The 24030-nt window shown below is 40.4% G+C and overlaps 1 protein-coding gene across 2 annotated transcripts in view; it reads left to right on the plus strand.

Moving 5' to 3' along the window:
• CNTNAP5 (contactin associated protein like 5) overlaps positions 1-24030 on the plus strand; it is an 898651-nt gene that overhangs the window by 445848 nt on the left and 428773 nt on the right. For both annotated transcript variants that reach the window (XM_029226145.1, XM_029226146.1), the window contains exon 6: positions 9545-9729. In XM_029226145.1, coding sequence (XP_029081978.1) covers positions 9545-9729 — 185 coding nt within the window. The remainder of the gene's footprint in view (positions 1-9544; positions 9730-24030) is intronic.

Consider the following 24030-nt stretch of genomic DNA (forward strand, 5'->3'; position numbering starts at 1 on the left):
TTTTGCGGTATGTGGGCCTCTCACTGTTGTGGCCTCTCCTGTTGCGGAGCGCAGGCTCCGGACACACAGGCTTAACAGCCATGGCTCACGGGCCCAGCTGCTCTGCGGCATGTGGGATCCTCCTGAACCGGGGCATGAACCCATGTCCCCTGCATTGGCAGGCGGACTCCCAACCACTGCACCACCAGGGAAGCCCCATATTTCTCTTTTTTTAGTAACAAACTTTAGCTTGAGCAAGTTTACATGCACACGCGTGCGCACACACAGACACACACACACGCACATGTATTATAATGAGGCTTTTGCTCATAGTCTATTGTAATTGTTACATTTATGAAAGTTAAGTTACGGGGGAAAATGGAGGAAAAACATTTTTTTATATATATATATAACATTTAATATCTTTCCTGGTTTGTTTTTTGTTTTTGTTTGTTTGTTTTTGTTTGTTTTTGTTTCTTTGTGGGGGAATAAGGGGGTCATATGTATGACATCTAAGTTTCTGGGCATTGCCATGTCTTATTTAAGTGTCCAGGCTGTGCCAGTGTGAGCCCTAGACTTGCCAAATGCCAGCTAATTTATTAGAGATGCCCTGCTGCCTTCTCTGTATTTAGGACTCAGGCTTCTACATCCATCATGCCTGCCTCACTACTGGCAGGTCTGCATTTCTTTGTAATCAACTTCCTATCCCAGGGGAAGAAAGAGAGAGGGTCACCCTCCTTTATGTGAAAGGTGCTTTGGAAGGAAGTATGGGCCAAGTGCAGAAGGCAGGGGGCAGAGTTTCCAAAGATGAAAAGGCAAACCAGAAAGCTCTACTGGAGGAAAAGAAACCAGGACCAAGAGTTAGGCTGACGAAAAAGGAAGTGACCATTTTTTATAAGAACGAATCCCTTCCTCCCATTGAAAATGTTAGTTTTAGGGGAAGGGGTGGAGAGTATATTTGTGGAAGAGAATTATTACCCGTCACCAAGTATTCCCTATCAAGTAGTAAAGATGGAAAGTCATAGCAGACTTCAGTTTGTAAGCTCAAGTTGGATGAAAGACTGGAAAAATCACAGATAAGTTTTATCTTTTAGTAATTATTATTTAGTAATAAATTATTTTAGTAATTAGCATAAAAATGAAGACTGTTGTGAACTCATCCCCAAAGCCAAACAATGTAGATCCTTATTTTGAGGCATTTCTGAGCATCTCCTTAGCCTCCATGGTGAGTATTGGCATGGGTAGCAGGGAGAACCCCTGGATCCCAAGTTTTAACTCATCAAATTGATAACTAATGCACTAAATTAAATATTTAGCAAAAGCATCTTTAGAAGGAGAGTCTCACTCAGAGGAGAGCAATAAGAGGTTTTGCTAGTAACATAATCGGTTTTGCTCACTTACCTAAAGAAGAAATGTATCAGTGAATTCTATGAATGGTGGGCATATAAATATTCAGCAGAAATACATCAGTCTGTTAACTGGCCTTCAATTTTTGTGAAAGGAGAATGGATGGAGTAACTCCCCGAACACACACACACCCAGTTACAGTTACTCTGTGGTTCACAGAGCATTGTGGGTTGTGGATAAAGTTATTATGACTTGTCATTAGTAAAGCAGGTAACACTGATTCTGTCAGTGACTGCCATTTGGATTCCCAATTCCAATGTGCCATTACCACTCCAAAGCTCTGCTCCAACATCCATAACCCAATGAGGTACAGCAGCTTCACACACAGTAAAGCAGGATAGAAAGGAAGAGGTGTGCTCATGTGACAGATTTTATTTTAATTGCAGACAGGTGCTAGCTATTTATTATGGGGAAAGTTCATAACTCCCAAGCCTCAGTTTACTTATTTCTAACCTGGGGTTATTACTATCTTCCAGGGCACGAACATGAAAGCTAAAAGTATTCAAAATGAATTTTCTTTGTCAGTATATAAACACGGTGAAGCTCTTAATATTACTCATCATTCAACCAACAATATCTGAATGTCCCACACCCTGTGCTATGCGAGTCTTCCTGGAAAGAAATGGGTATTTTAAGGTAAAGAAGACCCGCTCCATGCTGCAATATAAAGCAAGTAGAATAATTCTCTCTTTCCAGATTCCATCTGCCCCATATTTCTAACTGTGGTGGCAATAATGGAAAATCTCCTTTAGTCTGTTTTCTGCAGAGTTTGGAATTTCTTCATCTTTTCATCTGCTTATGGATTTTACTCATTTCCATCCATTTACCATGACTGTTTCCTGTACTTATCTCTTTTAAGCAGTCACCTAGGATACTTGTTAAATAGCACAGATTTCTATGTTCCTTCTCTAGAGAGATGCTGACGTATATTAGTACTTTAGCTCTGCGTAACTCTGTTACAGCCAGCAGATTTCTGGAAGCACTAAGTTAAGGGGAAAGGGGGAATGATAATCGCTTTGATTTGCCCATAAGAGAAAATCTGTAACATACGTTCCACAAGGGAAAGATAACACTTTGTTCATAACTGTAGCTCTGGAAACTAGGAGAGCACCAGCCTGAAGTAGGTACTTGAGGCAAATTGAGTACATTGGAAAAAGTGGTTTTCATCTCATATATCAGAGCCTGACACAAATACATATTATTCTCATTTGGCTTGCTGACCCTCAAGCCTGAGCTACTCTCCCTGCTATGATATTTGCAGAATGCCCACAATGTGCCAGTATGCTATCCAATCCTCAGAGCAGCCCTATTAGGTACATAAACATTAGTTCCAATTTACCCATGTGGAATGTTAGGTTGAAGGAGGATATATCACCTGTTCAAATTACACAGCTATAAATTAGCATAGCCACAATTAAAATCCAGTTATATTTACCAGGTTTTAAACTTACTTTCAGATTATAAAATATATGTCAGTTTTAGAAAACTTGAAGGAAAAAAACCACTCTATAAAGAAGGGAAAAATCACTCAAAATCCTACAACTCAGTCATCCTTCTATTAACATTTTTGTATATTTTCCAAGTGTTTTCCTTAGCTATTTATATAAAATATATGATATAAAATTCATGTTCTTCCCATGTTGCCACACAGCCTTCAAAGAGGAAAGAGTTCATACCACACATGATCAAGCTCTTTTTTTAAAGAAATGAATCAAGAAATAAAAAGGAAGAAAGAGAGAGCAAGAGCAGGAGTGGGGAAGGAAGAATCCTAAAATCCAAGTTAATGGGCTGCAAAATGGTGCTGGGGCAATGGCCAATGACGGAGGAAGGGGAGGAAGTTTTTCTCTGCCCAGCTGACGTGGACACTGCAGCAGTGTTTCCTTTAGTGACAGTTCTCCAGTTCCTTATCTAATCTGTGACTTTACAATTCAGAAATTCAGGCTGAGTAGAGAGGTTCAGTACCATGGACAGCTGCATGACCTATACCATGGCCTTTGGAGGTATACACAGTGTGCTGTGGTTCTTCACAAGTGATGCTCTTTGCCGAAATTCTGATTCATATTACCTAGTTACTCCTATGGAGGCTGACTTGGAAAGATCATTTCAATGCTGCAGTTGAACTAGGTGTTTGACTACTTTCTTTGGGTAGAACAGTGAGATTTCTAGAGCTACTAATGGGAGAGAGATTTCTTCTCTCAGTCCATAAGGGGGTTCATAAAGATTCCTCTTTCCATGCTACACATGTCATTCAGATCACCTGTGGCAGTTTGCCCTCAGTAGAATTACAACAGCTCAAACCCATACATGCAGGTGGGAGAATGAAAGAGCAGAGGCATTACGTGACTGGGGAATTGTGGTGAGAACTAAATAAAACATCAATAGCACATGCAGATCATTCATCCTTACAAGAGTCCAGCACCTTTGAACTGAGGCATAATGTTTGTGTAATATGACAGTCATAGGAAAGCGAGAATCTTGGCATAGCATAACCACGTGTGGAGCACACTGTCCTTGGGGGGCCAAGTATGGGTTCAGAGGCAAAGCATTTGACTGCATAACCAACTCACTGAGATAGCTTGGGATATCAGTGAACAGTCTGAACATTCTCCAGAGAGTCCAATGAACATTTACTTTAGCTTTTTGAAATTCAAGCGTTTTGATAAGCCAACTCATATGTATTTATAAAACATTTATTGTGTTTCTGGACCTGGACTAAATACTACAAAAGATGTTTTTTAATGTTGCCATTTTTTGAGAGCCCTCACTTAGGCACTGTGCTAGACATTTTACATATATATTTCATTTGTATCACATGGCAATCCTACAAACTATATCCAAACCCATTTTACAGATGGAGAAACTGATGGTCAGTGATGTCCAGTAGGTTGCCCCGGGCTACATAGGTCACGTAGATGCATAGCTGTAAACCCAAGATTAGAACACTCTCCAATCGAACCCCAAGTTCCTGACATTCATCATTAAAATGTTATAAACCTTCATGAAACAATTACAAATTAAATATCGGGAAGTTGGTATCCATGTGTTATATTTTGAGAATGGAGAGACCAGAAGAGGATAAAGGAGTCCAGAAAGCCTTCCTGGATCCACCTTGAGTTAGCTGGAGATTTCATTACAAAGAGGAAGGGAACACAGGCATTTCAGACAAAGTGTCAATGGGATAAGTTGTTCCACATTTTATGTAAATTGTGTCATTCTTATAATAAGAATTCACTGAACGAGTACATTAAGCCAGGCACTGAGCTATGCACTGGAGGTTAAAAGTTGAATTTACCAGTTCTGATTTTCAAGGAGGTCCAGGCCTAGTAAAATAATTATTACAATTTACTTTCTAATTTTGTAATATTAACTAAACATATATAATTAGGTATCATCAAAACCACATACCATAATTGTATTAAGATAGCATTTTTTAAGATAACAAAGTCACAGAAGATGGATACAGCTTAGGAGTCAGACTTGAACCATGACTCCTAAATCTAGAGAATGTTTTATTGAATAAACTTTAGAAAATTTTTAACAACTTTAACAGTACAAGAAAGATGTATTTCATTGCTTTTTTGATACGTAAGGATTTGCTCTGATCTGAGGGTCAAGTCCGCTGCAGTCGCATGGCGTCCTGTTAGTTTTTATTTTCTTCGGAAGACTTCCCTTGAGCACTTAGGAGAACATTCATCAGCTCTGAATTCGGCTAAACAAGGGCCTTTATGCTCCTGGATAACCTGCAAAGGTGAAATTTGCCTTCACCTTCTACATCATGTCCTTCCCTCTTAGGATTGCCCCATGTTCCTTTCCAAAACTCTCAGCTTCCCAATGCATCAAATCCTTTTCTTGGTATTCTGATTAAGCTATATAAGCTCACACGTATGTATGGTGGAAAGCAGGTGGCCAGGACATAAGAAATGAGGGTAAGTGGGAGTATCAATTTTTCCAGTAGGGGTAGTGGTAAGAGCATTAGCTTTGGAGTCAGAGCTTGGTTGTAACCCTAATTCTTTGTGTCCTTAGGTATGTCTTGTAGCTTCTTTGAGGTGAAGCTTTTTGTAAGGCTGTGTTCAGGAATAATGGAAACAACCTATGTAAAATGCTTACCTCACTTAGTAAAAGAGAACCTTAAAAATACAAGTGAATACCAACATCGATAACCTGAACAACTAAGGTGGGAAGGTTAATTCTGAAGGTCGGGTGGAGGTAGGCATTGGTGACCTTCATGTGAGTGGTCCCCTATCTCATCAACAATAAATCAAACCCTTTCCAACGTAACTTTCTGTTGAAATACAATCTTAAAAAAGAAAGTTTCTGTTCCCTTTTGCTAGGCCATATGATATCCACAGATTGTGAAAGTTAAAGTGTTTAAACTGTTAAGACCAAGCAAGATTTAATCAAAGAAGACTTTGGGTGAAAACAATGCAATATAATGCCCTTAGTCAGAAAAATGTTAGTTCCAAGGGTGAACAATTTGACATGCTTATCCATAGTATGTTGGGGATGGGGGTGAGGGAGAAGAGCAAGTTAGAAATATTTTGCAATCATTTCAAGCTTCCTATAAAAATTGCCATATGCTTTAGGGACTTGAGTAGTATTTACATTGTTTCATTTTAATTATATCTCAAACCACATGAAAACAAGTTTTTATTTAATTAGTAATAAGAGGTATTTTCCCCCCTAATGTGTTTCTGGCCTAAAAGATAGCTTCCAGATATTTTTATTGTCTTTGTTCTCCACAATTGCCCATAGGAATTTTTATCTTGCCTTAATAAATTGGAAACGAGTTAAAACTAGTAGTTGAACCATAATTGCCACTGAGATAAAACTTGAAATGTGTATTACAGGATGAAGAGTTTGATAATCTTTTGAGAATGAAGTTTGTATTGCAATTTCTAATACTGAACATTTCTAGGTAAAATGGAACCTTTCCTAGGAGTAACCTTTTTCTTCAAGGTAACACCTACTATAGATACAATTTAAAACATCCTATTTAATGAAGAGCAGAATTTCCTGTTTATCCAATTGTTTAAACAGACTAACTTTCACTCAATTTGTGTGCATACAAGATTTCTGAGTGTTAGCATAGAATGGTTAATGGAGAGGATCAGTGAAATAAGGTCATGTCTACCAATTTTTTTAGTTAAAAAGATGCTTGTAATGCAGGAGATATTCAACAATTTACACATCACTCGTATAGTTTTCAATGAACCAGCTATGCAGGTTAAGGATTATGTTTTTAATGAAGTTTATTTGTTTTTCCCATTATCAAAGATACTTATACTCATTCTAAAATGTAAGAAGAAAAGAAAAAAGGAAATCAAAACTTCTGTTAATGTTTTAGTAAATGCAAACAAGGATAGAAGAAAGATTCACTACGTTATCCAAAAAGTCAAGTAAAATTTACAGTCTGTTTGACCTATTCAAAATTAAATTTCTCTTATGAAGTAGGAATAATAGTGTAGAAAAATATTAAAATACTTAATTTAATCCTTGTCTTTATTGGCTCTACTAAAGAAGTCAACATATCACTAAAACCCACCCAACACAACACATAAGAACAAATAATTAGGAGGAAAAGATGTGATTCCTTTACTTTTTCATTTTGTGACTTTCAGTGGCTTTACAGTTTCAAACCTTTAATGTTTTGGACTTATTATTACTGAATCATTGTTAAATGCCTTTTTAGTTTTTAAGAAAAAATGTCGGAGGTGCACATCAAATTTAAAATGAAATCTCTGATATTAAATCTATTTGACTTATTACCTAGAATTAATAGTTTATAAGGCACACTGTTTCCTTCAACCAATCATTAACCTTTGGACATGTTTTATTTTATAAGTAAAAGTTGTGTGTGTGTGTGTGTGTGTGTGTGTGTGTGTGTGTGTGTGTGTGTAGAAGAAGTGGGGGAGAGAGACGGACACTGGTGTTCTTTGTTCTGACTGGTACCACTTTTCACCTACCTGCTTGAGCAAACATACTAAAAGTCATCCCTAGGTGGGTCTTTCCTTTACCATGTCTACCTCCAATATCCAAATGGCATGCCAGGTCACCACATGCCAACACCTTCTCACTGGCTGAAAATCCATCCTGTGCTCTCTTTACCTAAGCCCCTCGTCCGCCATCTAGATGACTGCCAGTTTTTCTGGCAGCCTTGCCTTCTCATCAAATTCCCATACAGCTGTCAAAATAACCTTCTTAAAATGTTAATCTGAGTCAATAATCCCTGACTTATTAATTGACCAATGGCTCCCATTTCTTAAAAGTAAACACAGGCTGTAACCTAGCTCACACTAGCACACTGGTCCTGGGTGGGATAAACCAGCGTCACGTGGTCATGGCACTCTGCTGCGTGGAATCCCTTTAGGTGTTCCCCTGTACCCCCAACCTTGGCATGTGCTTCTCCTGGCTGGGTAGCAATGCTCCTTGTTCTGGCCAAATATCAGGCCTGGCACCACTTTGTAAAGCGGCCTCCACAGCTCCCTACCCTGCATTTCCATGGCTCCCTGCATTAACGGCTGTTAATACCACCAGCATGCTTTTTATCAATTCACTTATTGAGTCTCCACATTAAAACTTTCAGAGAGGGAAGTGTGCCTTTTAACTCTGTATCTCCTGTATACATCATTTGTCACTGTAAGCAAGTCAGGTAGATATCAACACCTTTTTGTAGATGGATGGAAAGATGAAAGGAAGGGAGGGAGGAAGGAAGGAAGGAAGGAAGGACGAAGGGAGGAAAGGAAGAAGGAAGGAAAGAAGGAAGAAGGAAAGGAGGAGAGAGAGAAGGAAAGAGGGAAGGAAGGAGGGAGGGAGAGAGGTGAGGGAGAAAGAAAAAGAAAAAGATCTATTAATGTATTTGCATAATTTGACACATTTTAAGAACTCAGAAGATGTGGAACAAATCAATATGTCAATGAATAAATCAATTAAAGGCAGCTATGAACTCATCAGCTCTTATTTTTCAATTACAGTCATCTGGGTGCCTCCCCCCAACCCCCATAGGAAGCAACGAAGTGTTATTTCATGCAGGAAGCAGTGACTTGGGGCCATAATGGAGGTAGGAGTGAGCAGCCTACAGTGGAAATGGCAACTCCAGCCCCTTAAATGCTGCACCACGGAGCAGGCTGCTGCAGTTGTTCTGTAAAACATGTCTTAGGAGAGAGAAGAGAGACATTTAGCTTTCAGTTACTAAGTGTACCGAACGCATAAAATATTCAAAAATTGGAAGGTTTACATGTAAGTAAAATTAGTTGCATTGAGCTGTTCGTTTTGCTAAGGCTAAGCCATTCTACAGGAACAAAGAACAAAGAAAAAAAAAAAGCTTTAATCTTTTTGACAGAAGGATACAGGCAGGAAGTCCATAAAATTGGAGGAGAGACAGGAGGGGAAACGGGCAGACTTGATTGAAAAATGTACCTCTCCACCGGAATCTCTCACATTCTCCCAAGGGGTATCTTCCAAGCTCAGTTTAGGGTGAATCATAGGACCCTTGCCCTGGTCAGTCAAAAGGGTCGAGACCTGGATTTGAACGCTGGCTGCATCTCTACCTAGGCATGCTTACCCTCACCGGACCACAGTTTCCTAATTTGTCAAATGCAGGTAATCATTTTGTCTTAGAGCATCAAACTTGGAGGTTATAAAATCCCTAGTTAAGTGCCCTTGATAGAGTAGGCATTTGAAAATGGCAGCTAAAATGATTATTTCCTCCCCGTTTCCTTCGCCCACAAATCTACCCAACTCATTGGGGCCACGGTCTTCCCTCTACTTCTCCAGCATTCACTATTCCTCCAAAACACAGCTAAAGATTCACTTTCTCCTTTCAAGAGCCATTCACATGCAAAGAATATGTATTCTTTCTAAATGTGACAAGTCCTATTTTCAATATCATTCATATGGCCATCAGGATATGGTTTCTCAAGTCCTAACATGTCATTTCACGTGTAGAAGGGAGTGTGTGTATCAGTTGACTGAGATTTTGGTCCTGCAATCTGTGGGAAAATGTTGGTATTCCTTCCCAAGCCCAGCACGGTTCTGGGTCTGCAGGCAGGGAATCATCCTTTACCTTTGGATAGAGAGAGTTGGACTTGCTAGCAGAACGTTCTAGTGCTTCAGGCTGCCCTTGGGCACAGAGCCATCCCGTGTTCCATCCCCTTCACAGATGACAGCAAACCTCGGCTCAGCAGCAGCCCCCCCTCGGCCACCCTGGGCAGCCTCCTGGATGACCAGCACTGGCACTCCGTCCTTCTCGAGCGGGTCGGCAAGCATGTGAACTTCACCGTGGACCGGCACACACAGCACTTCCGGACCAAGGGCGAGGCGGATGCCCTAGACATCGACTATGAGGTGAGTTGATTCTCCCTGCAGACCTCCAAGCCCCTTGCTCATGATCAGTAAAAAAATCAGGTAGCAAAAGAGCAAGTGAGAAGATGTGGGCCCCTGACAGATCTTACCCTGGGGCTTCTCTTACCCTCGCTCTAAGCCCAGTCAGCCAACCACGGGGGAGTCCACGGAGAGAGTCTGAGCTGTGAGCCTGGGGAAACGCCTTGCAAGGCATCAGCTAATTGTGTGCATTTTAAAATCAGCAAGGCTCCTTTTTACTTTTTAAAACTTCTTTTTTTTTTTTTTTTTCTGGTAGCTTTCCTGTATCACCATCTAGTCTCTTGCTTACATTCAGTAATTCTTTTTTTTCGAAAATCAGCTTCAGTTAGCCGAGGTCATGGAAAATACAGAAATTATATTAATATAAAATTTTAGGTCAATTATACCTTAATAAAATAAATAATAAAATCCAAAGAAATTGAAAATCTGCATGATAGGCTCTTGTTTTTCACCTTCATTCCTATGTAGACTTCTGACCAATACACAAGGACAGTTAGTTCTACAAAAGAGCAAGAAAGAACTAACTGTCCTTGTGTATTGGTCAGAAGCTTTGCAAGACTAGCGGACAAGATTTAACCATCTTTGCTAGTAGTTCAGTTCAAGAAGTATATATTGTGCTACCACTGTATACCAGGCTCTCTTCTAGGCAATACCAATCAGAGATGACTAAAGCAGAGTCCCTGAGTTGGAGATGCTTACAGTCTAATAGCAGAGTCAGGCCTGGAACACCCACTGCAGAGCAAGGAGGTGAAAGCTACCTTGGAGAGCGGCACTGGGCACTGCGGGATCCTAGGCAGAGAGCACTTGGCTCAACCTTGAATGGGGGTGGAATGCTTCCAGCAGGAGATGCTGCTAAGTCTTGAAAGGAGAGTAGGGTTAGCCTGATGAGAATGGTGAAAAAGGCAGGCCAGGTCAGAGAGGACCCTGTGCAGGGTACGGGACATGAAATGTCACAGTCCAGTATCTATGGGATTTGAAACAATCGTCCAGCAGTGGTGTGTGAGGGCTAGCTGGTACTGACTCATGAAGGCCAGCTGGTAGATTTTCAGGAAGTTTGGAAGCTGGCTGGTAAAAACAGCCATTACGAAAACCCCAGTTATTTAAACTTATAATCCATCGAAGTATTTTTAAAATGTACTAAATTCATTGATGCCTAGTTACTTTATTTTATTCTATGTGTCTCTTTATGCATCTATCTATATGTATTTGAGGTTTTCTTTACTTCTGTTGTATCTGTGTGGTGGAAATACACTATATTGGATTGCTACAGTGCATCTCTTTCCAATTCCATATTTAATGACATCCGTTTGATGGTTTGAAATCCATTGTAGCGGAGATATTTACACCATGGATATTGGTAAATCCTATAAGTCAGGTTTTGATTTATTGTTTTGTTGATTGTCTAGACCAGGGATAGGCAAACTACAGCCTGGTGACCAAGTCTGGCTTGAAGTCTGTTTTCTCCAGCCTGTGTGTTAAGAATACTTTTTATATCTATGTTGTTTTACAAAATTAAGAAAAAAAAAGAATAAGTGACAAGAGACTGTGTGATTACAGGTAAAAGAGTTCAGTGAAAAATCAACGAAAGCATTCTATAAAAATCAATTGGTTTTATGGAATTTATAATACAGTTTATTGTATATTTTATTATTATTTGTAAATTGTGTCTACACATCGCTTATATCGGTAAAATGACCTAACGTCTGAATGCATGTGTGTGCCCACACACATACATATACAGAGATGAGTCTGTGTGTCTGTGTGTGTGCGTCACACACTGAACAGCCAGATTTTAAACCTGTATCAACACACCACTTGAGGCAGTGAGAGATAAAACGTAAGAATTAGGGAAGACCCAGGTAATGATGGACCCTGTGACCCATGTTAAGGAGCTTAAACTGTGGGGGAAAAGGAGCCACTGAAGGATTTTTTGCAGAGTAGTGACATGGGCAGACTTATGTTTTAGAGGAGTCATTCTGAACATGTGTTTCAGGGGCCAGTACAATTAGCACCCCATCAAAATTTGTTAGAAACGAAAATACACAGGTCCTATCCAAACCTACAGAATCAGAAACTCAGGGGGAGGGGCTCAATCATTGGTTTTTAAAACTCCTCCAGGAGACTCCGATGCACCCTACTGTCTGAGAACAACTATTTTAGAGCAGTTACTCTAAAGGTTACTCTGAAGCTACTCTGTAGTTTAGATCTGTCTATAGGTGGGCGGAGCATGTTGCTGGACAGATGGTTAGAAACCCTGTTAGGAGACAAAGTCAATCACTAGTGGATACATACAGGAACAGTGGAGGTGGAGATGAATCATTGAAAACTTAGGATCTGACTTTTTTCCAATCTCTATCATGAACTGTAAGAAAGATCTCTTTTGATCCTAATCTTACTTTAGCACACTGTTGATAAGATATGCCATTCATTAACTTCAAAAGAGAATCTGTCGCTCTTTGACCCAGGATGCAAAATACCAGGCAGTTTTTTTTTTTTTTTTTTAGTTGCTGATAACTGGAAATCTATGAGTATCAATCATTCTTATTTGTTTAAGTGATTGTAAAAACATTACTGAAATTATCTTAAAGCAAAGAGATATTGTTTAGGAACTTGAGGACAATAAATAACACAAAACCATCATGAAGTTTCATTAGGTCCCCATATACTTGACCTCTAATGACTCGAGAGGTGATTCTAAAATTCACCCAGTTGCTTGATTCAACATTTGTTTTCAAGTTATCACTACCTGTGGTCTCCAGTGTAGATGATCTGTATGGAATCACAGCTGAGTGCCATTAAAGTGAATGTCAGCATTTAGGGAGAGACATCCAAAGATGTCACTGAATTTGTGAAGTTGGAACAGATTTCTTCTAGAAATGTCTAAATTTTTTGGTGCCTTGTAAGAAGTATTTCCTGGGGGAGGGGGGGAAAACACCTTGAAATGTTCCTATGAAGCAAACTCTGCTTCAGAGAATCCAAGCCCCTTCCAAAGTATGCAGCCAGCTTGTTCATATGAACATAAAAGAAGACAGACTGACGATAACAGTGACATTGACATTGGCTGCACTGGAACAGGAGAGGTAGGTGTTGGGAGAAGTCTCTCGAACAACTGGAGCTCTCCAGCCTTTGAAGATTCACCTTCAAGGCTGTGTGGAGAGAAAGGGGCACCAGGGACAGGAATCCTGGGTCGCAATTACCACTTTACCACTAAGTAGGCGCAAAAACCTGGGAAGTAAAATTTCCTTACTTCAGTCACCCAGAAACAATATGAACACCCTTACTGCTAAATAGGATATCTGAATCTGAATCTAAGGTCTGTTTTTTTATTGAAGTATAGTTGATTTACAATGTAGTGTTAGACTCTGCTGTACAGCAAAGTGATTCAGTTATACATACATATATATATATATATATATATATATATATATATATATATGCTTTTTTCATATTCTTTTCCATTATGGTTTATTTACAGGATATAGAATATAGTTCCCTGTGCTATACAGTAGTTCCTTGTTGTTTGTCTGTTTTATATATAGTAGTGTGTATATGTTAATCCCAAACTCCTAATTTATCCCTCCCCCACCTTTCCCCTTTGGTAACTGTAAGTTTGTTCTCTATGTCTGTGAGTCTGTTTCTGTTTTGTAAATAAGTTCATTTGTGTCATATTTTAGATTCCACATATAAACGACATCATATGATTTTTGTTTTTCTCTGACTTCACTTAGTATGACAATCTCTAGGTCCATCCATGTTGCTGCAAATGGTATTATTTTATTCTTTTTTATGGTTGAATAGTATTCCATTATATGCATGTATGTTTGTATCAGTGTGTGTGTGTATATATATATATGCCACATATTCTTTATCCATTCATCTGTTGATGGACATTTAGATTGCTGCTTCTGTGTCTTGGCTATTGTGAATAGTGCTGCTATAAATATTGGGGTGCATGTATCTTTTCGAATTAGAGTTTTCTCCAGATATATTTCCAGGAGTGGGATTGCTGGATCATATGGCAACTCTATTTTTAGTTCTTAAGAAACCTTCATACTGTTCTCCATAGTGGCTGCACCAATTTACATTCCCACCAATGGTGTAAGAGGGTTCCCTTTTCTCCACATCCCCTCCAGCATTTGTTTGATTTTTTTTAACATCTTTATTGGAATATAATTGCTTTACAATGGTGTGTTAGTTTCTGCTTTATAACAAAGTAAATCAGTTATACATATACATATGTTCCCATATCTCTTCCCTCTTGCGTCTCCCTCCCTCCCACCTTCCCTATCCCACCCCTCTAGGTGGTCACAAAGCACCAAGCTGATCTCCCTGTGCTGTGCGGCTGCACCTTTCTCCCTTTAAGCAAAGTTTGATTACTTGATCACAGACAGCAAACCCCAAGTTCTACGGTTGTTCCCAAAGTCCACTGCCACAGTTTTAGGACGATTCATTGTCCATTCAGGCATTCCACAGATGCAGGGTACATCAAGTTGATTGTGGATATTTGATCCACTGCTCCTGAGGTTGTATGGAGAGATTTCCCTTTCTCTTCTTTGTTCGCACAGTTCCTGGGGTTCAGCTTTGGTTTTGGACCCACCTCTGCGTGTAGGTCACCTGAGGGCATCTGTTCCTGCCCAGAGAGGACAGGGTTAAAGCAGCAGCCGATTTGGGGGCTCTTGCTCATTCAGGCCAGGGGGAAGGAGGGGTATGGTAGTTATAATTGGAATGTGGGGCAAGCCTGCGGCAGTAGAGGCTGGCTTAATGTTTCAGTAGCCTGAGGCACACTGTGTGTTCTCCTGGGGAACTTGTCCCTGGATCATGGGACCCTGGCAGTGGCAGGCTGCACAGGCTCCCTCGGGGTGTGGATAGTGACCTGTGCTTGCACACAGGCTTCTTGGTGGCTGCAGCAGCAGCGTTAGCATTTCACGCCCGTCTCTGGGGTCTGAGCTGATAGCTGCAGCTCACGCCCATCTCTGGAGCTCGCTTAGGTGGTGCTCTGCCTTCTGTGGGCCCATGGGAAAGGAATTCCCTCTCTTCGCGTACCCTGAAACAATAGTCTCTTGCCTCTTAGTCAGGTCCAGACTTTTTCCTGGCCTCCCTCCTGGCTAGCTGTGGCACACTAGCCCCCTTCAGCCTGTGTTCACGCAGCCAACCCCAGTCCTCTCCCTGGGATCTGACCTCCGAAACCTGAGCCTCAGCTCCCAGCCCCCACTCACCCCAGTGGTTGAGCAGACAAGCCTCTCAGGCTGGTGAGTGCTGGTCGGCACCAATCCTCTGTGTGGGAATCTCTGCTTTGCCCTCCACACCCCTGTTGCTGTGGTCTCCTCCATGGCTCCAAAGCTTCCTCCCCATCTTTGCCAGTGAAGGGGCTTCCTAGTGTATGGAAGCTTTTCCTCCTTCACAGCTCCCTCGCAGAGGTGCAGGTCCCATCCCTATTCTTTTGTCTCTGTTTTTTCTTTTGCCCTACCCAGGTGTATGGGGATTTTCTTGCCTTTTGGGAAGTCTGAGGTCTTCTGCCAGCGTTCAGTAGGTGTTCTGTAGGAGTTGTTCCACATGTAGATGTATTTTTGATGTATTTTGGGGGAGGAAGCTGATCCCCATGTCTTACTCCTCTGCCATCTTGAAGGTCCCCCCAAGCATTCGTTTCTTATCAAGAGTGCTCAGTTATCCTTTTTAACATAGGCACCTTACCAGTATCAAACCTATTAAAAACATATTTTTAAAATATGTGATTTGGGACTTCCCTGGTGGTGCAGTGGTTTAGAATCCGCCTGCCAATGCAGGGGACATGGATTTGAGCCCTGGTCTGGGCTTAGTTGCTGCGGAGCAACTAAGCCTGTGCACCACAGCTACTGAGCCTGTGCTCTGGAGACCACGAGCCACAACTACTGAATCCACGTGCCACAACTTCTGAAGCCCTTGCCCCTAGAGCCCATGCTCTGCCACAAGAGAAGCCACCGCAATGAGAAGCCCGTGCACCATGATGAAGAGTAGCCACTGCTCGCTGCAACTAGAGAAAGCCTGCATGCAGCAATGAAGACGCAACGCAGCCAAAAATAAATAAATAAATAACTATGTGATTTATGTTATAAATACTAAAAAGACATTTTTAAAAAATAAATATATTTAATAAGAATTCTTGGTAAGAAAAAGCTATATTAAACTAAACACTCTAAGCATTTAAAATACATGTACATCTTCAAATATAAGTTTTATTGAAGTTTTAAAGAAAATATGAGGCTGTGCTTTTATTTTATTTTATTTTGGCCACACTTGCAGGATCTTAGTTCCCTGACCGGGGATCATCCCAGGTCCCCACAGTGAGCTCACTGAGTCCTAATCACTCCACAGCCAGGGAATTCCCTAGATAGTACTTTTATAATCAAAGATTGTTGGAGATCCTTCTAAGTATGACATAAAGTTTAGAAACCTGGAAATAAAATATAAGAAAAATTTTGTACATATAAAATATTTTAAAAACCACATGCAATTCCACAAAAAAATACAGAATGATATCATCCTCCCAAGAACTTGGAAAAGTATTTCAAAATTTAATTAATGAATAAGAAGCCCCCACAAATAATTTTTAAAAAGGTAACTCAATGGAAAAATAGGTAAAGAACATGAATATATAAAAAATACAGATTACTCTCAGATATATAAAAAGATGCACAACCTCACTCATTAGAAGAAGGAATGCAAATTCACACTACAATGATATTTTAAACGTAGACTTCAGGGAACACAAAATTTATAATGGTGGCATGGATATGAAGGAACCAGAACTATTTAATCTATTGTAGTGAGACTATAATTAATACAATATTAAAGAAAGGGCAACATCTTCAAAATTGAAACAAGTGCTCTTCAATCCAACAATTCTGTTTCTAGGAATATATCCTACAATTATAAGCAAATGTGTGCAAAGGGGTATATGTTAGGAATAACAAAAGATTGGAAGATGGCCCAAAAGTCCATCAAAAGGAGGTTAATTAAAAATTATGGTAATCCCTGTAAGGAAACGGCTCTGCCAGAGTGTCCCAGTGACCTCACGCTGTCCACTTTGGCCAGACAGCCAAAGCCATGCCCCACAGCTGATCTGAGTCTTGACAAGACACCTTGTCATCTTCCTGAGACACAAGAGGATGGAGGCCTGCAATTAGCGGCTCCAAGGCCATCGCCACCTGCCTCCTGGCCCCATACCACACTGTCCTGATACAGTTTCTTGACACCCCCTAAGTTCTGCGGAGGCATGAGGCTTTCTGCCCTGCATGCTTAGAATAGAGTTGCATCACATAGAATTGCTTAGCCTGATGTTGAATCTGGCCTCTGTATCCCGACACCAAATTAAATCTCGGAGACAGAGTTTTGGGTGAAGTAGAAAAGAATAGCTTTATTGCTCTGCCAGGCAAAGGGGGACACAGCAAACTTATGCCCTCAAAACCGTGTGTCCCAACCTGGAGGGGGTAGTGAGGAGTTTTATAGTAATGGTTCAAAAAGGAGAGAGTGAACAGCTCATGGACATTCTTCTGATTGGTTGGTGGTGAGGTAATTGGAAGTCGGCATCATCAACCTTCTGGTTCCAACAGGTCTGGGGTCTACGTGCTTGTGGGCAGCATGCAGTTACCTTCTCCCAACTGGTGGAGGTTTCAGTATCTGCAGAACAGCTCAAAGATATTGTTGTGTGTATCCCTTAGGGGTACCAGGATCCTACCCCAAGGCTGCACTATTGTTTCTTGACTACTCCTCCCTCGTCTCTGCATCCCCTCCCTTCCCTGATTAATAACTGTTTGAACCGTCCATTGGAACTCAGGGAAGGTCATGGAGGCTGAAATAAGCCTATTTCCTATAATCAAGAAACGGGGGGACACAGAAAGGCTTTTGTGCCCAGGAGCCTCACAAGGTCCTGCTCAGTTTCAAGCCGAAGTCTAGAATTAGATCTATAGCAATAAAGACTCTAACAACTCACCTTGTGGTCATCTGCCCTCATATTTAGTGTCCTCTGTGTTGGTGTGTGGGACGCAGGGGCCATGGGAGATGTACTATTTGTCTACTCTTCCCTTTACTGTCTAAGGCACACATCATCGGAATCTCACAGTGGCTCCTTTATCTCTATGTGTATCTGCCAGGCCTTGGCCTTGGACTCACCTTGTTTTGTATGTGTGCTTGACAAACCCGAGCAGAAGTATTATGCTTCCATTAAAAAGAATGAGGGAGCCCTGTATGTTCTGATGTGGAACCATCTCCAGTATAAATTGTTCAATGAAAAGGAAAATCAGTGTGCAATGCAGTGTAAACAGTATCTGTGTTTAAAAAAATAGAAAATAATATATAGACTTGAAAGTGCATAGACCCACAGAAATCTCTGGACGGATACGGATAAGCAGATCAGAAGAAAGTGGGGTCAACAAAGAAAAAACTTTATTCTTTGCTGTGTACTCTTCTGAAACATTTTGAATTTTGTACCGCACGCAAAAAAAGTACTTTAAGAAAGAACTGAGGCAATAGAATGAATACATGACTTTAAAAGGTATTCCTTATGTTTACTTCTAAAATCACATCCTCTAATTTATTTTTATTCATAGTGTTTCTTCAAAAACACTTGTCACTTTATAATATGTTATTAAATTAATTTTTTTAGTTGAAGTAAAAAGCAAGTTAGTTGGATTTACAGTGTTGTGTTAGCTTCAGGTGTACAGCAAAGTCATTCAGTTATACATATATATATTCTTTTTTTTGAAGTTGAAATTTTTTATTTTACTTATTTATTGTTTTCATCATATTGTATACTTTATTGTTTTATTGACTTACAGTTGATTTAGAGTGTTGTGCTAATTCTTTTTCAGGTTCTTTTCCCTTATAGGTTATTACAAAATATTGAGTATAGTTCCGTATAGGTCCTTGTAGGTTATCTATTTTGTATATAAAATTTACTTTTTTAAAAAAATTATTTATTCATTTTTGGCTGCGTTGAGTCTTTGTTGCTGTGCATGGGCTTTCTCTAGTTGCAGTGAGTGGGGGCTACTCTTCGTTGCGGTGCACAGGCTCTAGGCAAGGGGGCTTCAGCAGTTGTGGCGCATTGATTTAGCTGCTCCACAGCATGTGGGATCTTCCCGGACCAGGGCTTGAACCCATGTCCCCTGCATTGGCAGGTGGATTCTTAATCACTGCACCACCAGGGAAGTCCCAAAATTTACTTATTTTTAATTGTCTATCTCTTCATTCCCAACCCAGCCATAGAACTAAAGCTCATCATTAGGGTCAAGATTATCTTTTTTTACTCTATTTCTGTAGATTTGTATCTGGTACATAATACACACTCAATAAATATTTGTTAAGTAAATTTTAAAAGTTTATTTCTGTGCATTATAAAGATACCAATTTACACCCTACTTTTCTTCCCATAAGGCGTTCCTGATGGGCCACCATAGTCAGAGACCACCTATTGCTGCCCTTACCTTGGCTTAGTACTGCCCTAATGGACCTCCTCTTGGAGCTCAGACATGATTAAAGGTCTGGCTGGACATAATACAACTTTTCATTGGGTGATCAAAATAACTACAGATCACAAGGGTAACTGTTTTGCAGATCATAACATGTGGTAGTATAATTGTTATTGGTCCTTTATTGGGGGGGTTGGTGGGAAACTCAGTTGAAAGACTACGGTAGAAAGAGAGAAATAAATGGAAGAAAATAAAATAAGGAAAAGGGAAATAAGTAGGGGCAAAGTGGAAATAAGGGGAAACAATGGAAGAAAACAACCAAGCTCCTATTTTGTGATTTTGTTGAGTCCCTCAAGCAGCCTAGTGAGGGAGATTATTACATTCTATATCACAGACATAAAAGACAAGAGTGACTAATGACCCTCCCATTCCTATGCCTCAAGTCATCGAGTAACAGAAATAGGATTTGAGTCTAGGTATGCATAGCCGATCACCGGAAGTCATTCTGGTGACAGCGTTTCTCTCTGAAGGAGGGATAATCTCTCAAGATCCAAGCACAGGCTGTGGTCCTTATCCTGGCCTCTGCATGTATATAAGACTTGAAACCACATTCCTTGGTGCCATTTTTCTGTCCAGTTTTAAATTTAAATTTTTTTGATCTGTGAACTTGCTAATTGCATGTTTCTCCAAGTTTTATAACAGTGAGATGTACATATTGAAAAGTAAACTAATTGTGTAGAACATGATGAGGGAGATATGCCAATTCCAGTATTATACCCCAAATATTGTTTTTATTAAGAGGAAGTAAAAGAACACTTAATAAAATTCCTTATAGTATTATTTTAGCTGCAGTTAAGGGTGTGGTGGTAGGTTTTAACTATTTAATAAGACATTCTGAGGCCAGGTGAGCTTAGGCTAAATGATTGTCATTATCAATAAAATATTATAAAGGCCCCACTTGAATACTCATAGGGCCTGAGGAGAGAGTCAAAAGTTACAAATAAGCTAACAAACAGTTGAATAAAATCTGTTCTACTTCCTTCTTTGACAAATGAACATCCCACATGTCCAAGCCCTGTCTACAGTGGAAACCCCCTTGGCCACTCCTGGGACCTATGTATGGGTCCGTGGTCCATCCTCAGGAGGACGGACAGTGGAGAGAATAGTTCAGGCCCTTGAAGCTGTTTCAGAGCTGTTCAGGCAGGAAACTCTGGGGAGCTGGGTAGGAAGACTAAGTTTAGGAGGGTGATGACAGCTTCCTATCGCCATTTCCCCTTGGTTTGCAAACACCACCCCCATGACACAGGATGTGACCAGAGGGTGGTCAGAGGGGGGCTCTCTAGGGTGTCAGTTCCACTGCAGGTGCCCTTCTAACCTGAATGTAGGGGGTGGGGATACACTGAAGTTAGAATTTCCAATGAGTTCTTGCTTGAATGCTGAAATATACATGATTTACTCCATTATCCAATTTTTAAAATTAATTAATTAATTTTTGGCTGCATTGGGTCTTTGTTGCTGCACACGGACTTTCTCTAGTTGCAGCGAGAAGGGGCTATTCTTCATTGCGGTGCGCACGCAGCCTTCTCATTGTGGTGGCTTCTCTTGTTGCGGAGTACGGGCTCAACGCATGCGGGCTTCAGTAGTTGTGGCACATGGGCTTAGCTGCTCTGCGACATGTGGTATCTTCCTGGACCAGGGCTCGAAGCCATGTCCCCTGCACTGGCAGGTGGATTCTTAACCCCTGCACCACCAGGGAAGTCCCCCATTGTCCAATTAACCTAAGGTTAAAATTTTGTAAATTGATTCAGACAAAAATGAATAAATAAATATGTGCTGAACCAATCAGGCTGTTTCAGACTCTGGTGTCTGTGAATCTGTAAAAAGATATCCATTTAGAGAAATGAACCCTAGACTAGCAATTTCAGCCAGGACCAGCACTCACGGTAAGAATTAGAAAGATGGTCTGAATCCAGCCCCTGGTGTGAAACTTGCTAGTAGGTAGAGAGCATTGGGTGGCTCTGGCAGAGGAAATAGGAGGGGCTGATTTATGCCATTGAGAAACTATTGGGGGTTTCCGCTACTATAAATGTCCACCACGTCTCCTTTGCTTCCCCATAGTGGGGACAGCAGAAGGCTCACCAAGTGCATGCCAGGCTGCCTAGGTTAGGGGCATAGTGTGTCAGTGAGCCTGGGACTTTCAGTTTTAAAAATGAGAAAGTTTCAGGCAAACCAAGACCAGTTGTTCACCCTGGTCTTCAAGGAGATAGATGGTTCCTCAGTGGAACTGGAATAGAAGTTGCTGGAGGCGAGGCAGTGTGTGTAGGACCAGAGGGGCTACAACTGCACCCCTTGGCTCTAAGGCCTTAGTCAAGCTGTTAAACCTCTGTATGCCATCTTTTTCATCAGCTTTCAAGTGGAGCAAATAGTAATATCTAGCTAAAAAGTTAAAGAAAAAAATAGTGAAAGTAAGCCCTAAGCATAGGGCCCGTTGTATAAAACTAGTCCATAAATGCCACTATTCTTTTTTAATTATTGAAGTACAGTTGATTTACAATGATTTACAATGTTGTGTTATTGCTGTTCAGGAAAGTGATTCAGTTATATATATATATTCTTTTATAAATATTCTTTTCCATTATGGATTATCACAGGATATTGAATAGAATTCCCTGTGCTGTACAGTAGGGCCTTGTTGTATATCTACTCTCTATATAATAGTTTGCATCCCAAACTCCTAATCCATCCCTCCCCCACCCCACCTCCCTCTTGGCAACCACAAGTCAGTTCTCTATGTCTGTGAGTCTGTTTCTAATTTATATTTTAAAACATTTGTGTTATATTTTAGATTTTTAGATTCCACATATGATATTATATGGTATTTGTCTTTCTCTTTCTGACTTACTTCACTTAGTATGATAATCTCTACTTGCATCCATGTTGCTGCAAATGGCATTATTTCATTCTTTTTTATGGCTGAGTAATATTCCGTTGTATATATGTACCACATCTTCTTTATCTATTCATCTGTCGATGGACATTTAGGTTGTTTCCTTATCTTGACTATTGTGAATAATGCTGCTATAAACATAGGGGTGCATTTATCTTTTTGAATTAGAGTTTTGCCTTGACATATGCCCAGGAGTGGGATTGCTGGATCATATGGTAGTTCTATTTTTAGTTTTTTAAGGAAGCTCCATACTGTTTCCACAGTTGAGAGACTATGGGGGGGTTCCAATATTGGCTGGAAATTGGGGGTTTCCAATGTTGGCTGCACCAACTTACATTCCCACCAACAGAGTAGAAGGGTTCCCTTTTCTCCACACTGTCTCCAGCATTTATTACTTGTAGACTTTTTGATGATGGCCATTCTGACTGGTGTGAGGTGGTACGTCATTGTAGTTTTGATTTGCATTTCTCTAATAGTTAGTGATGTTGAGCATGTTTTCATGTGCCTATTGAAATGCCACTATTGTTATTACTAAAAGAAAACCTTATCTAAGAGAGATGCTGAGGCCAAATTCAACTGAAGTGTAAGGGGCAACAGCTGGGCCTGGGTCAGGAGCCAAAGCCAGGGTGGAGGTAGGTAGCTGTGGACCTGGAACACAGGCAGGCAGGAAGCATGGCCGTGAATGAGTTGCTTTGTGGAAACAAGGAGGGCTGTCAGGATCAATGCTTCCTCCTATTCAATGCAGGGTTGCGTCTGGGTCAGATATCACTTACTCTTTTCCCTCCCAAAACAGAAATGAACAATTATATCATGCAGAAATAAAGGGACACTGGGAATTTGTGAACGAATAGGGTATAGAAGGAATAAAGAAGTGAAAATATGAAAACAAGTCACCTCATCTCAATATATAATCCCAAAGTAGGGACAAAAATAAGAGATAATATGCACTGCAACCCCTTAAGAGTTATAGAGATCAAAATTTCCAAAGAAATTCCAATCTGAGTCATTGATCAAATCAAACAGTAGAGCAGAAACCAAAAACTGGTCACACAGGGAGCAATTTGGACTACCCTCATCTTATTTAGCCCATTTAGTATTTCTTTTTAACTATTCAAATTCAGGCCAATATTTAAAAATCAAGAGGTACCATCAGAAAATTGGGATTTCTGGTCTCATTTGAAATGGCAGAAATTCATCTACCTTTGACAGCCTTCCTCCAGAAAGGCCATGATCACTATGTATAATTCAACAAACACCAAGCCGGTGCAAGTTTTAAAGTGTGGAAAAAAAAAAAGACAGCCGTTTGGATCCTTTTTCATATATATTCCATTACAAAATAGGCTATCAGAACAAAAGTGAGACAAATATTCACTAATGAGAAACTTCAAATGTATCAGAAATCCGAGTCTGACAGGAAAAGGAATCTTTAGAACAAGAAGACTCTCAAATTCAAACAGGGCCAGAGAAAAAAAACAATAAGGAGGAATGAACTCATTGCCAGAGAAGTAACATCAAAGACTGAAAAAGAGACAAGCAAATTCCAGACAATAGAAGAGGAATGAGATCAAAGGAAAAGAGAGTGGCAGCTTCTAGGACCTCATACATTTAACATCAAAGTGTGTTTTCTCCTGGGATTCATCCAGTTGGAGCCCACCTGTGACACCAGAAAACCCACCAGGTTCCCAGATGGACCAAGACACTCAGACTGTGAGTGAAACTTTACAATCTAACACCTGATTTTGTTGACCACTAAGATCAGTAAAAGGCTCACCATGCAATTTTCCAAGAGCAAACAAATAAGAAAAGTAAGAAAAGAAAGCAGCCACATTGACAAAAAAAGGACAATAAGGTAAAGCGGTTTTAGAAGTAAATTGC

This window comes from Monodon monoceros, unplaced genomic scaffold (assembly GCF_005190385.1).
Source record: "Monodon monoceros isolate NGI ecotype Baffin Bay Population unplaced genomic scaffold, NGI_Narwhal_1 Super_Scaffold_16, whole genome shotgun sequence".
Taxonomy (NCBI): Eukaryota; Metazoa; Chordata; class Mammalia; order Artiodactyla; family Monodontidae; genus Monodon; species Monodon monoceros.